General features: G+C 41.0%; 1 protein-coding gene across 1 annotated transcript in view; it reads right to left on the reverse strand.

Moving 5' to 3' along the window:
- The window catches only part of LOC139530967 (membrane-associated guanylate kinase, WW and PDZ domain-containing protein 2-like), a 348,222-nt gene that overhangs the window by 186,995 nt on the left and 145,505 nt on the right, over positions 1-15,722 (reverse strand). The window contains exons 7-9 of the mRNA XM_071327763.1: positions 6,859-6,916; positions 5,352-5,473; positions 3,798-3,980 (exon numbers count right to left, since the gene is read on the reverse strand). Coding sequence (XP_071183864.1) covers positions 3,798-3,980; positions 5,352-5,473; positions 6,859-6,916 — 363 coding nt within the window. The remainder of the gene's footprint in view (positions 1-3,797; positions 3,981-5,351; positions 5,474-6,858; positions 6,917-15,722) is intronic.

The following is a 15,722-nucleotide window of genomic DNA, read 5'->3' on the forward strand; positions in this document are numbered from 1 at the left end:
GATTATCAAAGGTAAGCGATTAATTTTATTGCTTTTCTGACTTTCGTGACCATGCTAATTTGGGGTTAGCTGTTGTAGCATTGATTGATACACTCACAAAAGCTTGGATTGCTTTCGCTGCAAAGCATATTTTCAAAATCTGACATGATAGGTGGATTAACAACAAGCTAAGCTGTGTTTTGGTATATTTCACTTGTGATTGCATGATTATAAATATTTTTAGTAATATTTTTGAATCTGATACGTTTGGGAATTTTCTGCCTTTCAGGACCGGAACGAGGCTGTAGTTTTCTGAACATAACGCGCAACCCAAATGTGATTGCATGATTATAAATATTTTTTGTAATATTTTGCACCCTGCAATTCAGCGGTTGTTTAGGAAAATGATCCCGTAAAAGGGATCCGTAGCGCAGAGAAGCTAATTTAGAGGGCAAAATTTGCTTGTAATATCCATGGCATTATTTTATAGAAGGAACAATACAATTGAACATAGCTGAATAAAATATAAAGGATCTTTTTCGAGCGAGTGCTAACATTCGGCTATTCTGTGTTGAGCGGTTTTAACAAAGAAACAGGTCCTCCTATATTCTTAATTCAGAGTTATTTATGCAACAAGTATTAGGCTATATGTTCTGATTTCTAATACATTCTAAGGCTGAATGATGCAAAAAGATGTATGAAAGGGAGGCGCTTCTGTTTCTTGAGCAAGCTGCACACACTTCATCCGTCTCTCATTCACAATTTGACAAGAACTTAATATGCTTACACAGTATTCTCAGTTTAATCTGGTCTTCACATATAGCCTACTTATATAAAATGTGTGGAAATTATTTTTGACTTAGAACACACAATATTAAGAAATCCATAACCTGCACTCGAATAGAGTGGATGGAGGTTACGTGCAGTTTCTTTTTTAGTAGTATTGCGCTTTCAAAGAATTGAGCAATAAATATAGCAGCATGAGAGTGCTGGGAACCTGCTTTTATTATGTAGTGGCCAGTCAGAGGATCAACTGCTTCTTTAAAAAAATAACCTGCTCGTGGATTGTGTGTAGCCCAATAACAAGGAATTGCCTACAGACAGGAACACACCTCAAATCTGTCAGTGAATAGCATGCAGACAAAACAGTCCTTTCGCAATACAATCGGGGAAAACACAGGTTGGAAAGCAAATGGCTCCTGCTGCTGAAAAGAGAAGAGTCTAAACCGTCTGCTGTAGGCTACTAAAATATTTGATCACGTTCCAAATATTGTTTTAACAAAGTAAAACAAGAGAAAGATAGAATTGCATGAAATGTGTTTATTAAAGGACACATTTTTCTGGGATCATAGGCTACAACCCAAAAAATCTGCTTGTCTAACTTTTGTAAGTGCCTCAACTCGACTGTTCCATGCCACTATGCGAATGCCATAACAGGCAGGCAATGCTTTATTTTAAAGGTAATTTTTTTGTCATGGGGTTCCTGTACCTCAGAGCTCCCCAGGTTAACCCCATGTCGAGCTCCCGATTTATAAATGAAGCACTAGTCTCAACAAATCCTAAATAATTTGAGAAATTAGTTTTGATTTAGAATGGGCCATTATCATGCACTTGTCAGAACAGGGGCAGGGTAAAAAAAAAAAACGTCATCCATATGCTCTTGAATACTAAACACTTATTTTATTCCGTGCATCAACCAACTATGAGTAGCTGGCTCTCACTGCGCAACAGGTGATCCTATTCCGCTCAAACTCTGAATGCCAGGGCTCTCATGAAGTGTTGATTTTTGATTGTTGTTTGCATTGATGCCAGAGTGATTAGAGGGACAATAGAATGCTGCATAACGGCCATTAGCAACTGGCTGTTTAGCAAGTTTGGTATGGCTACTAATGACCATCAGAGGCATCAAAGCAGTGTTTTGGAGAAGCCTACTTATTGTAACTCAACGGTCACATGGAATTTGACTGCGGACATGACTCCTGACTGCCGGTGTGGTGGTAAATGCGGTCACCGTAACAGCCCTACATGGGACTCTAAATACAGCATTAACATACTATTTTGAACCAAAATAAAAAATATATGACAGCCGAGTTGATGTTATATTTAAGCAATACGGCATGAGGGGGTGTGGTATATGGCCAATATACCACGGCTAAGGCCTGTTCTTAGGCACGATGCATCGCGGCCCTTAGCCATGGTATATTGACCATATACCACAAACCCCTGAGGTGCAATATTGCTATTATAAACTGGTTACTAATGTAATTAGAGCAATAAAAATAAGTGTTTTGTCATACCCATGGTATATAGTCTGATATACCATGGCAATCAGCATTCAGTGCTTGAACCACCCAGTTTATAATACAGTTTAACCAACTTCAGATCTCTTGGCGTAATGGTTAAGGTGTTGACTGTCGCTGGACTGTGATATGGATGGTATCCTTACATTGTTAAATAGTTAAGGTGATGCTATCCTTACATTGTTAAAACTTAAGGCTAGGGGGCACTATTTTCACGTCCGGATGAAAAGTGTGCCCAAAGTAAACTGTCTGATATGCATATAATTGGTTGGATAGTAAACACTCTGAAGTTTCTAAAACTGTTAAAATTATGTCTGTGTATAACAGAACTTATTTGTCAGGAGAAACCCTGAGGACAAACTATCCAGGATTTTTTGGGGGGGAGGGGTCACTCTCTTTTCAATATATTTCTATGTGGATCTAGATTTCTAAGGCACTTGATTGCAGTTCCTATCGCTTCCACTAGATGTCAACAGTTTTTAGAAATTGGTTGATGTTTTTCCTTTGAGAAATGAAGAAGTAGGGCTGTTCAGAACGAAGGTCGAGTCTAGTGTACTGTTGTGGTTGGGGCACGCGACCTGAAAGCTCGCTCCACTTTGTTTTCATCCGGTATTGAACACAGTTTATCCCGTCTTAAATTTGATTGATTATTTACGTTTAAAAATACCTGAAGTTGGATTAGGAAAGTTGTTTGAAATGTTTGGATCAAGTTTACAGGTAACTATATTAGATACTTTGTAGTCATGTTGAGCGAGTTGGAACCGGTGTTTTTCTGGATCAAACGTGCCACATAAATTGACATTTTGGAGATATAACGACAGAATTTATCGAACAAAAGGACCATTTGTGATGTTTAATGGACATATTGGAGTGCCAACAGAACAAGATCTTCAAAGGTAAGTCATGAATTATATCGTTATTTCTGACTTTTGTGTCGCGCCTGGAGGGTTAAAATGTGATTTTCATGTGATTGTTTGATGGGATGCTGTCCTCAGATAAAAGCATGGTTTGATTTTGCCGTATAGTTTTTTTGAAATTTGACACTGGCTGGATTAACAAGAAGTTAATCTTTAAACCGATGTATAACACTTGCATGATTCATGAATTATTATGAGTATTTCTGTTTTTGAATTTGGCGCGCTGCTATTTCACTGGGTGTTGTCTAATCAATCCCGTTAACGGGATTGGCGCGCGAAGGGATCACTAAGTTAAGTTGAGAGGACTTCAATACAAATTTAAGTCTACTTAAAAAATCAAGGCAACGACATGCAATATAATTATTTTGTTTACTCAACTTTGACAAATGTTGACTTAGTTGAGTCAACTCAGTGTACACATTTTTGACTCAGTTGAATCAACTCAGAACGTTTCTGCCCCAAAGTTGAGGGATCTAGAAATTGTATTGCAGCTGGATGCCTTGATTTTTTTTTCAAAGTTGACACAACTTCAAATAAAAAAATGTACACTGCATCCTGGGGACGTGTGTGTGTCTGTGTGTGGTTTGTTCCTGTACAGTACCTGTGTCCATCTTCCCATCCTGTGCGGCTGGGCCCTCAGGTATGACACTCTTGACCTGCAGGAACTCATCTGGCTCGTCCCCTCCAATGATGGTGAAGCCAAATCCCATGTTGCTCTTCTGGAGAGCCGTTGACAAGAAAGAGCCCTTCAGCTGTGTGGGGTCCCTTGTGAACTGGGGCTTCTCTGGAGAGTGGGAGGGTGAGATTAGAGTAAGCTAGTTAAATGCACTAGAATAATCACACTTTTAAGAATATATTTTTTGTTAAGAACGTAGGATATAGAGGGATAAAAAAATGGAGGAGAGACAAATCAGAAATGGTCAGCCTGGACTGGGGATTACATGTGGACTAGAGTTGGCGGTGTTACGTCCATGCAGGACAACTTTATCATTATAACAGCGTTCACTATAATTAGTGTCTGTATGTAATATATGCCATTTAGGACATGATTTTATCCAGTGTGTACACATTTTATAATATTTTAATGTGATCTCTGTGGGAATTGAACCCACATCCTTAGAATTGCTAGCGTGACGCTCTTACCAACTGAGGACCATGTTATGCCTGTGTCGATTATACACTGAGTGTACAAAAAAATTAAATACCTTCCTAATATTGAGTTGCACCTGCCCCTTTTGGCATCAGAACATCCTCAATTCATCAGGGCATGGACTCTACAAGGTGTCGAAAGCGTTCCACAGGGATGCTGGTCCATGTTGACTCCAATGCTTCCCACAGTTCTGACAAGTTGGCTGGATGTCCTTTGGGTGGTGGACATTTCTTGATACATACGGGAAACTGTTGAGCGTGAAAAACCCAGCGGCATTGCAGTTCTTGACACAATTCAGTGCGTCTGGAACCTACTACCATACCCCATTCAAAGGCACTTAAATATTTTGTCTTGCCCATACACAATCCATATCTCAATTGTCCCAATGCTTAAAAATCCTTATTTAACCTCTCTCCTCCCATCTATCTACACTGATTGAAGTGGATTCATCAACTAACATCAACAAGGGATCATAGCTTTCACCTGGATTCACCTGGTCGGTTTATGTCATGGAAAGACCAAGTGTTCTTAAGGTTTTTTACACTCAGTGTAAGGAGAGATAAGAAGGGTAAGTCGTTTTTTGTATGCAGTGGTCTGGGCTGACACTGTGTGTATATATTTTCCTCTGAATACCGGGTAAGGGCAGAGTTGACAGTCCTTGGCTATATTGGTCACGTGCCACAAAGAGAGCCTTAGAAACTTTACAATTGGACCAGAACAGGGCAGCAGGGCTGGCTCCTTAAGTGTACACGGTGAGCTAACATTAATAAAATACATGTCAATCTCTCCTGGCTCAAAGTAGAGGACAGATTGACCTTCATCCCTACTTGTTTAAACGACTAGCACACAGCTCAGACACCCATGCATACCCCACAAGACATGCCACCAGAGGTCTCTTCACAGTCCCGAGTCCAGAACAGAGCACAGTACTACATAGAGCCCATGGCTACATGGAACTCTATTCCACATCAAGTAACTCATACAAGTATAGAGGTGTGGCTGTACCTCTGTAAATATTAGGTAAGGGCAGAGCTGACAGTCCCTGGCTCTGCATCTGCTGCTGCTGCTCCAGTCGTCTCTTTGCCTCCAGGACGGGGTTCTCAAACTGTGTCCTTCTGTTGATGTGGCTGCAGGGAATAGGACTATGACAGTGAAATCCAGCAGCATCAGTGGGTTTTGGGTTCTCTTCTTCACGGGATACAGATACACATTGACTAACACACAGCTAATGTGATATCGGTGAACATAGCTAAAATTGAAACCAATGCATGATTGAGGTGAAAGTGTCATGTTAGGATTTTGTACTAAGTCTGTGGATACCCAACAGTAGCTATTGTAGTACACTCTAATGGAAAATTTTAATTTCTACAGTAAATGTGTCTTATAAACAGTAGAATACTGTGAAAGGATTACACTGCAGCATCTGTAAATGATGCTGCATTGTGGGAAAATGTGAGCAGTGAAAAAAAAGCTGTATTTTGAATGGTACTGTATGTAAACACTTTACCTAGCAACCAACCAGCTTGCAACAATCCCATTTAATTACAGTAAAACAAACAGTCTCCTTAATGTATTAATTTAGCATTATAGTAGCATTGCATTTTTTACAGTACATTTAGTACAGTCAGTTGATCTGATATTATAGTAACTTACAAGTAGCTAGTGGCAAATAAGTAACTGTGAATATTACAATAACCTACTTGCCACTAGTGGCCTCCCGAGTGGCGCAGCGGTCTAAGGCACTGCATCGCAGAGCTAGAGGCGTCACTACAGACCAGGGTTAGATCTCAGGCTGTGTCAGGATGTCCTTGTCCTATCGTGCTCTAGCTACTCTATGGCGGGCTGGACGCATGCACGCTGACTTCGGTCGCCAGTTGTACAGTGTTTCCTCCGACACATTGGTGCGGCTGGCTTCCGGGTTAAGCGAGCAGTGTTACCAGAGCTGTGTTTCGGAGGACGCATGGCTCTCGACCTTCGCCTCTCCCGAGTCCGTACGGGAGTTGCAGCGATGGGACAAGGCTAACTACCAATTGGATATCACGAAATTGGGGAAAAAGGAGTAAAAATTCTATACAAAAAAAATACAAAAATAAACTTACTTGCCACTTGTACCCCCTTTACAGTGTAACTAATTAAGACATTTTCTTAGAACAACATTGTTGAATGTTCTTTAAATATTTGTTGAATATTATCATGCTAATGTTAGACCTGAACCTAATGGAAATGTTAGCTAATGTCCTGGGAATGTTCTTAGAAACCACATTTTGTTAGCAGAAACATTATTTGAATAATGGTGAAATTTTACTGTATCATTCTACAGTTAAACCACAACAGAATTTGAACTTAATGGGAATGTTAGCTAACGTCCTAGGAATGTCCTTAGAAACAGCATTTTGTTAGCAGAAAAAATTATCTGAATGTTGGTGGAATGTTAGATCAAAACCTGATTAGAAGTTAATGAGAAGGTTAGCTAATGTCCTGGAAATGTTCTTTGTTTGCGGGGAGGACTTACTCTACGTAGTAACTGCCATAGATAGGGTCATCAATCTTCTCCCAGCCATATGGCAGCTCTGGACAGAAGGAAGAAAGAAATAGTGTATTAGGAAGGAGGGAACATTTTTTTTAAAGAAAGAGCGAAGGATCGATTTGGCAGGAATATGCCCACATTCAAGGCCCCTTTTCCAGGTACTGGATTGAGCGAATAGTTAAATGAAAACAAAATGGGTAGAATGTCCATAAGGGAACAGCAGGGAGGTAAGTGAGAGGTGAATGAAACAATAATAATTAAAAAAATAATAACATATATATATATAGACACTACCGTTCAAAAGTTTAGGGTCACTGAGAAATGTCCTTGTTTTGAAAGAAAAGGAAATATTTTTTTCCATTAAAATGACATCAAATTGATCTGAAATACAGTGTAGACATTGTTAATGTTGTAAATGACTATTGTAGCTGGATTAGCTAACACGTGCCATTGGAACACAGGAGTGATGGTTGCTGATAATGTGCCTCTGTACGCCTATGTAGATATTCCATAAAATAGTCATTCACAACATTAACAAGGTCTACACTGTATTTCGGATCAAATAGATGTTACTTTAAATGGACAAAAAAACATTTTTGAACGGTTGTGTGTGTATGTGTGTGTCTATATATATATATTAATTATTAGGGTGGCAGGTAGCCCAGTGATTAGAGCGTTGGGCCAGTAACCGAAAGGTTGCTGGATCGAATCCCTGCGCTGACAAGGTAAAAATCAGTCGTTCTGCCCCTGAACAAGGCAGTTAACCCACTGTTCCCTGGTAGGCCATCATTGTAAATTAGAATTTGTTCTTAACTGACTTGCCTAGTTAAATAAAGGTAAAATATATATGCAGTAGATACAGCTGCAACACTGCTAAATGTCCACTGGGGCATGGGGGCAGGATAAATGTTTGTTGTGGGAGCTAGAATATTCATAAGGGGGCGGTAGGAATTCCAGGGGGAGTAGGAAGTCCAGGGGGCAGGAGAAGCAGGTAGCTGCCTAGTGGTTGATGTTCTGGGGGTAGTTGCTATTGGCCAGTCTGACAGTTTTGCCATGATACTCCTACACTGCCTGCATCTGAGTGTCGGAAGCAGGGAGAAAAGGCAGTGGTTTGGGTGGCTGAGGTCCTTGATGATTTATTTTACCTTTATTTAACTAGGCAAGTCAGTTAAGAACAAATTCTTATTTTCAATGACTGCCTAGGAACAGTGCGTTTACTGCCTTGTTCAGGGGCAGATCGACATATTTGTACTTTGTCAGCTCAGGGATTTGATCTTGCAACCTTTCGGTTACTAGTCCAATGCTCTAACCACTAAATAGAGGATTTATTTCAGCTTTAATTTCGTAAATCACATTCCCAGTGGGTCAGACGTTTACATACACTCAGTTAGTATTTGGTAGCATTGCCTTTAAATTGTTTAACTTGGGTCAAACGTTTCGGGTAGCCTTCCACAAGCTTCCCACAATAAGTTGGGTGAATTTTGGCCCATTCCTCCTGATATAGCTGGTGGAACTGAGTCAGGTTTGTAGGCCTCCTTGCTCGCACACACTTTTTCAGTTCTGCCCACAAATTTTCTATGGGATTAAGGTCAGGGCTTTGTGATGGCCACTCCAATACCTTGACTTTGTTGTCCTTAAGCCATTTTGCCACAACTTTGGAAGTATGCTTAGTGTCATTGTCCATTTGGAAGACCCATTTGCGACCAAGCTTTAACTTCCTGACTGATATCTTGAGATGTTGCTTCAATATATCCACATAATTTTACACCCTCATGATGCCATCTATTTTGTGAAGTGCACCAGTCCCTCCTGCAGTGAAGCACCCCCACCACATGATGCTGCCGACTCCGTGCTTCACGGTTGGGATGGTGTTCTTCGGCTTGCAATCGTTCCTCTTTTTCCTCCAAACATAATGATGGTCATTATGGCCAAACAATTCTATTTTCGATTCATCAGACCAGAGGACATTTCTCCAAAAAAGTACGATCTTTGTCCCCATGTGCAGTTGTAAACCATAGTCTGGCTTTTTTTATGGCAGTTTTGGAGCAGTGGCTTCTTCCTTGCTGAGCGGCCTTTCAGGTTATGTCGATATATCAAATCAAAGTTTTTTTTGTCACGTGCACCGAATTCAACAGGTGTTGACCTTAATGCTTACTTACAGGCTCAAACCAATAGTGCAAAAAAATGTGTTAGGTGAACAATAGGTAAGGAAAGAAATAAAAACAACAGTAAAAAGACAGGCTATATACAGTAGCGAGGCTCTAAAAGTAGCGAGGCTACATACAGACACCGGTTAGTCAGGCTGATTGAGGTAGTATGTACATATAGATATGGTTAAAGTGACTATGCATATACGATGAACAGAGAGTAGCAGTAGCGTAAAAGAGGGGTTGGCAGGGGTGGGTGGCGGGACACAATGCAGATAGCCCCCGGTTAGCCAATGTGCGGGAGCACTAGTTGGTCGGCCCAATTGATGTACAGTGGGGAGAACAAGTATTTGATACACTGCCGATTTTGAAGGTTTTCCTACTTACAAAGCATGTAGAGGTCTGTAATTTTTATCATAGGTACACTTCAACTGTGAGAGACGGAATCTAAAACAAAAATCCAGAAAATCACATTGTATGATTTTTAAGTAATTAATTTGCATTTTATTGCGTGACATAAGTATTTGATACATCAGAAAAGCAGAACTTAATATTTGGTACAGAAACCTTTGTTTGCAATTACAAAGATCATACGTTTCCTGTAGTTATTGACCAGGTTTGCACACACTGCAGCAGGGATTTTGGCCCACTCCTCCATACATACCTTCTCCAGATCCTTCAGGTTTCGGGGCTGTCGCTGGGCAATACGGACGTTCAGCTCCCTCCAAAGATTTTCTATTGGGTTCAGGTCTGGAGACTGGCTAGGCCACTCCAGGACCTTGAGATGCTTCTTACGGAGCCACTCCTTAGTTTCCCTGGCTGTGTGTTTCGGGTCGTTGTCATGCTGGAAGATCCAGCCACGACCCATCTTCAATGCTCTTCCTGAGGGAAGGAGGTTTTTGGCCAAGATCTCGCGATACATGGCCCCATCCATCCTCCCCTCAATACGGTGCAGTCGTCCTGTCCCCTTTGCAGAAAAGCATCCCCAAAGAATTATGTTTCCACCTCCATGCTTCACGGTTGGGAGGGTGTTCTTGGGGTTGTACTCAACCTTCTTCTTCCTCCAAACACGGCGAGTGGAGTTTAGACCAAAAAGCTCTATTTTTGTCTCATCAGACCACATGACCTTCTCCCATTCCTCCTCTGGATCATCCAGATGGTCATTGGCAAACTTCAGACGGGCCTGGACATGCGCTGGCTTGAGTAGGGGGACCTTGCGTGCGCTGCAGGATTTCAATCCATGACAGCGTAGTGTGTTACTAATGGTTTTCTTTGAGACTGTGGTCCCAGCTCTCTTCATGTCATTGACCAGGTCCTGCCGTGTAGTTCTGGGCTGATCCCTCACCTTCCTTATGATCATTGATGCCCCACGAGGTGAGATCTTGCATGGAGCCCCAGACCGAGGGTGATTGACCGTCATCTTGAACTTCTTCCATTTTCTAATAATTGCGCCAACAGTTGTTGCCTTCTCACCAAGCTGCTTGCCTATTGTCCTGTAGCCCATCCCAGCCTTGTGCAGGTCTACAATTTTATCCCTGATGTCCTTACACAGCTCTCTGGTCTTGGCCATTGTGGAGAGATTGGAGTCTGTTTGATTGAGTGTGTGTACAGGTGTCTTTTATACAGGTAACAAGTTCAAACAGGTGCAGTTAATACAGGTAATGAGTGGAGAACAGGAGGGCTTCTAAAAGAAAAACTAACAGGTCTGTGAGAGCCGGAATTCTTACTGGTTGGTAGGTGATCAAATACTTATGTCACGCAATAAAATGCAAATTAATTACTTAAAAATCATACAATGTGATTTTCTGGATTTTTGTTTTAGATTCCGTCTCTCACAGTTGAAGTGTACCTATGATAAAAATTACAGACCTCTACATGCTTTGTAAGTAGGAAAACCTTCAAAATCGGCAGTGTATCAAATACTTGTTCTCCCCACTGTATGTACATGAATGTATAGTTAAAGTGAATATGCATATGATAAACAGAGTAGCAGCAGCGTAAAAGAGGGGTTGGGGGGGCACACAATGCAAATAGTCCAGGTAGCCATTTGATCACCTGTTCTGGAGTCTTTTGACTTGGGGGTAAAAACTGTTGAAGCCTTTTTGTACTAGACTTGGCACTCCGGTACCGCTTGCCATGCGTTAGTAGAGAGAACAGTCTATAACTGGGGTGGCTGGGGTCTTTGACAATTTTTAGGGCTTTCCTCTGACACCACCTGGTGTAGAGGTCCTGGATGGCAGGCAGCTTAGCCCCAGTGATGTACTGGGCCGTACGCACTACCCTCTGTGCCTTGCGGTCAGAGGCCGAGCAATTGCCGTACCAGGCAGGGATGCAACCAGTCAGGATGCTCTCAATGTTGCAGCTGTAGAACCATTTGAGGATCTCAAGACCCATGCCGAATCTTTTTAGTTTCCTGAGGAGGAATAGGCTTTGTTGTGCCCTCTTCACGACTGTCTTGGTGTGTTTGGACCATTCTAGTTTGTTGTTGATGTGGACACGGAGGAACTTGAAGCTCTCAACCTGCTCCACTACAGCCTCGTCGATGAGAATGGAGCGTGCTCGGTCCTCCTTTTCCTGTGGTCCACAATCATCTCCTTAGTCTTGGTTACGTTGAGGGATACTTGTTATTCTGGCACCACACGGCCAGGTCTCTGACCTCCTCCCTATAGGCTGTCTCGTCGTTGTCGGTGATCAGGCCTACCACTGTTGTGTCGTCTGCAAACTTAATGATGGTGTAGGACTCGTTTTACTGTGGATATAGATACTTTTGTACCTGTTTCCTCCAGGATCTTCACAAGGTCCTTTGCTGTTGTTCTGGGATTGATTTAAACTTTTCGCACCAAAGTACGTTCATCTCTAGGAGACAAAACGTGTCTCCTTTCTGAGCGGTATGACGGCTGTGTGGTCCCATGGTGTTTATACTTGCGTAATATTGGCTGCGTACTATTGTTTGTACATATAAACTTGGTACCTTCAGGCGTTTGGAAATTGCTCCCAAGGATAAACCAGGCTTGTGGAGGTCTACATTTTCTATTTCTGATTTTTGATTTTGCCATGATGTCAAGCAAAGAGGCACTGAGTTTGAAGGTAGGCCTTGATATACATCCACAGGTACACCTCCAATTGACTCAAAGTATGTCAATTAGCCTATCAGAAGCTTCTAAAGCCATGACATAATTTTCTGCAATTTTCAAAGCAGTTTCACTTCTCTGGGATAGGGGGCAGCATTTTCACGTTTAGATGAAAAGCATACCCAAATTCAACTGCCAGCTACTCATCCCCAGAAAAAAATATATGCATCTTATTAGTAGATTTGGATAGAAAACCCTCTGAAGTTTCTAAAACTGTTTGAATCATGTCTGTGAGTATAACAGAACTTATTTAGCAGGCGAAACCCTGAGGACAAACCATTCAGATAAAAAAAAAATTGAGGTCACTCTCTTTTCAATGGGTTTCATTGGGAATCCAGATTTCTAATTGACCTTCTGCAGTTCCTACCGCTTCCACTGGATGTCAACAGTCTTTAGAAATTGGTTGAGGTTTTTTCCTTTGTGTAATGAACTTGAAGTGTACTGTTAGATAGAGGCGCGTGACCAGAAAGCTAGCTACAGTTTGTTTTATCATCCCGTCTTCAATTTTATCGATTACTTACGTTAAAAAATACCTTAAGTTGTATTACAAAAGTAGTTTGAAATGTTTTGGCAAAGTTTACAGGTCACTTTTGAGATATTCTGTAGTCATGTTGCACAAGTTGGAACCGTTTTTTTTCTGGATCAAACGCGCCAAATAAATTGACATTTTGGATATATATCCACGGAATTAATTGAACAAAAGGACCATTTGTGATGTTTTTGGGACATTTTGGAGTGCCAACAACAGAAGCTCGTCAAAGGTAAGGCATGAATTATATTTTTATTTCTGCGTTTTGTGTTGCGCCTGCAGGGTTGAAATATGCTTCTCTCTCTTTGTTTACTATGGTGCTATCCTCAGATAATAGCATCGTTTGCTTTCGCCGAAAAACCTATTTGAAATCTGACATGTTGGCTGGATTCACAAAAAGTGTAGCTTTAATTTTGTGTATTGCATGTGTGATTTCATGAAAGTTAGATTTTTATAGTAATTTATTTGAATTTGGCGCTCTGCATTTTTACTGGCTTTTGGCAGTCACTGGCTTCATCAATAAGTGCATTGATGACGTTGTCCCCACAGTGACCGTACACGTATACCCCAACCAGAAGCCATGGATTACAGGCAACATCCGCACTGAGCTACAGGGTAGAGCTGCAGCTTTCAAGGAGCAGGTCTCTAACCCGGAAGCTTATATGGAATCCCGCTATGCCCTCCGAAGAACAATCAAATGGGCATTGCCTCAATACGGGACAAAGTGGCAATAAGGGAAAAACTGTTACGGACTACAAAGGGAAGCACAGCCGCTAGCTGCCCAGTGACACAAGCCTACCAGACGAGCTAAATGACTTCGATGCGCGCTTCGAGGCAAGCAGCACTGAAGCATGCATGAGAGCACCAGCTGTTCTGTATGATTTTGTGATCACGCTCTTCATAGCTGATGTGAGTAAGACCCTTAACTTCTTCAGGGTAGGGGGCACTATTTTCACCTCCGGATGAAAAGCATGCCCAAATTAAACTGCCTGCTACTCAGGCCCAGAAGCTAGGATATGCATATAATTGGTAGATTGGATAGACAACAATAAAGTTTCCAAACTGTTAAAATAATGTCTGTGAGTATAACATAACTGATTTGGCAGGCGAAAACCTGAGAAAAATCCATTCAGGAAGTAGGACTTTTTAATTGTTGCAGTTCTCTCTTTAATGCCATTACAGTATCCATTGACTTAGGAATCAAATTGCACTTCCTAGGGCTTCCACTAGATGTCAACAGTTTTTATAAATTGTTTTAGGCTTGTATTCTGAAAAATGAGGGAGTAAGAGCACTCTGAATGACTGGACCCTACAGTATCACAGAGCTTTTACATGCGCAATCCAGAGAGAGCGCATTTCTTGTTTACCTTTTATATTGACAAGGTTATTGTCCGGTTGAAATATTATGGATTATTTAATTTTAATTTGATCACTATTTCTGCTTTTTGTGACTCCCCTCTTTGGCTGGAAAATGGCTGTATGTTTTTCTGTGACTTGGCGCTGACCTAACATAATCAAATGGTGTGCTTTTGCTGTAAAGCTTTTTTGAAATCGGACATGATGGCTAGATTAACAAGAAGTTGAGCTTTAATTTGGTGCATTGCACTTGTGAATGTATGAAAGTTAAATATTTCGGAAAAATATTTTTGAATTTCGCGCTCTGACATTTCAGCGGATGTTAAAACTTCTTAAGTTTTAAAGTCCCCAGCCACTAGGAGTGGATGAGGATTTTCTTGTTTGCTATGGCCTTATACAGCTTTTTGATTGCAGTCTTAGTGCCATCAACAGTTTGTTTTGGTAAATAGACAGCCACAAGAAATATATATGAAAACTCTCTTGTTAAATAGTGTGGTCTACAGCTTATCATGAGATACTCTACCTCAGGCGACCAAATATTAGATTTCGTGCACCAGCTGTTATTGACAGACCGCCACCCCTTGTCTTACCGGAGGCAGCTGTTCTATTTTGCTGATGCACGGAAAAACCAGACAGCTGTATGTTATCAATGTCGTCATTCAGCCATGACTCGATGAAACACAAGATATTACAGTTTCTAATGTTAGGGCTAGGGTCCTTTTTCTCAATTTCTGGCTGACTGACGTGACCAAAGTAAACATCCTGTTGCTCAGGCCCTGAAGCCAGGATATGCATATAGTTGGTACCATTGGAAACAAGACACTTTGATGTTTGTAGAAATGTTAAAATAATGTAGGAGACTATAACACAATAGATATGGTAGGAGAAAATTCAAAGAAAAACCAACCGGAAATTTTGTTTTTTGAGAGCCCACGGTCTTCCAATCGAACGTATGGGGGGGGAAATTATCCATCTTCCAGTATGCAATACCTATGGCTTCCACTGGGTGTCATTAGTCTTCGTTCAAGGTTTCAGGCTTGTTTCTTCCAAAACAAGTAAGAAATATGAGTTTTACTACAGGGACACAGACTTGAAATCCGTGTATGAGCGCACGATGAAGAGGACACAAACCTGCTAATATCGTTTTCCTATTGAACATACTTCTTTCCGTATGAAATATGATAGTTTAATTACATTTGAGGGTATCTGAGGATTAAATAGAAATGTAATTTGACTTGTTGAAACAAAGTTTAGGTGTAGATTTTAGGATTCCTATCTTGGCATGCTGAACAAGTGGATTACTCAAATCGATGGCGCCAACTAAACTGACTTTTTGGGATATAAAGAAGGATTTTATCTAACAAAACGACACTACGTGTTATAGCTGGGTCCCTTTGGATGACAAATCAGAGGTAGATTTTCAAATAGTAAGTGAATATTTAATCGCTATTTGTGAATTTATGAAACCTGTGCCGGTGGAAAAATATTTTGATGTGGGGCGCCATCCTCAAACAATTGCATGGCATGCTTTCAATGTAATGGTTACTGTAAATCGGACAGTGCTGTTAGATTAACAAGAATGTAAGCTTTAAACCGATATAAGATATATGTACATAAATGTTTAATATCCATCATTTTTATGATTATTTATTTGAATTGTGCACCCTCCAGTTTCACCGGAAGTTG

Source organism: Salvelinus alpinus, chromosome 9, assembly GCF_045679555.1.
Source record: "Salvelinus alpinus chromosome 9, SLU_Salpinus.1, whole genome shotgun sequence".
In the NCBI taxonomy this organism is placed as follows: domain Eukaryota; kingdom Metazoa; phylum Chordata; class Actinopteri; order Salmoniformes; family Salmonidae; genus Salvelinus; species Salvelinus alpinus.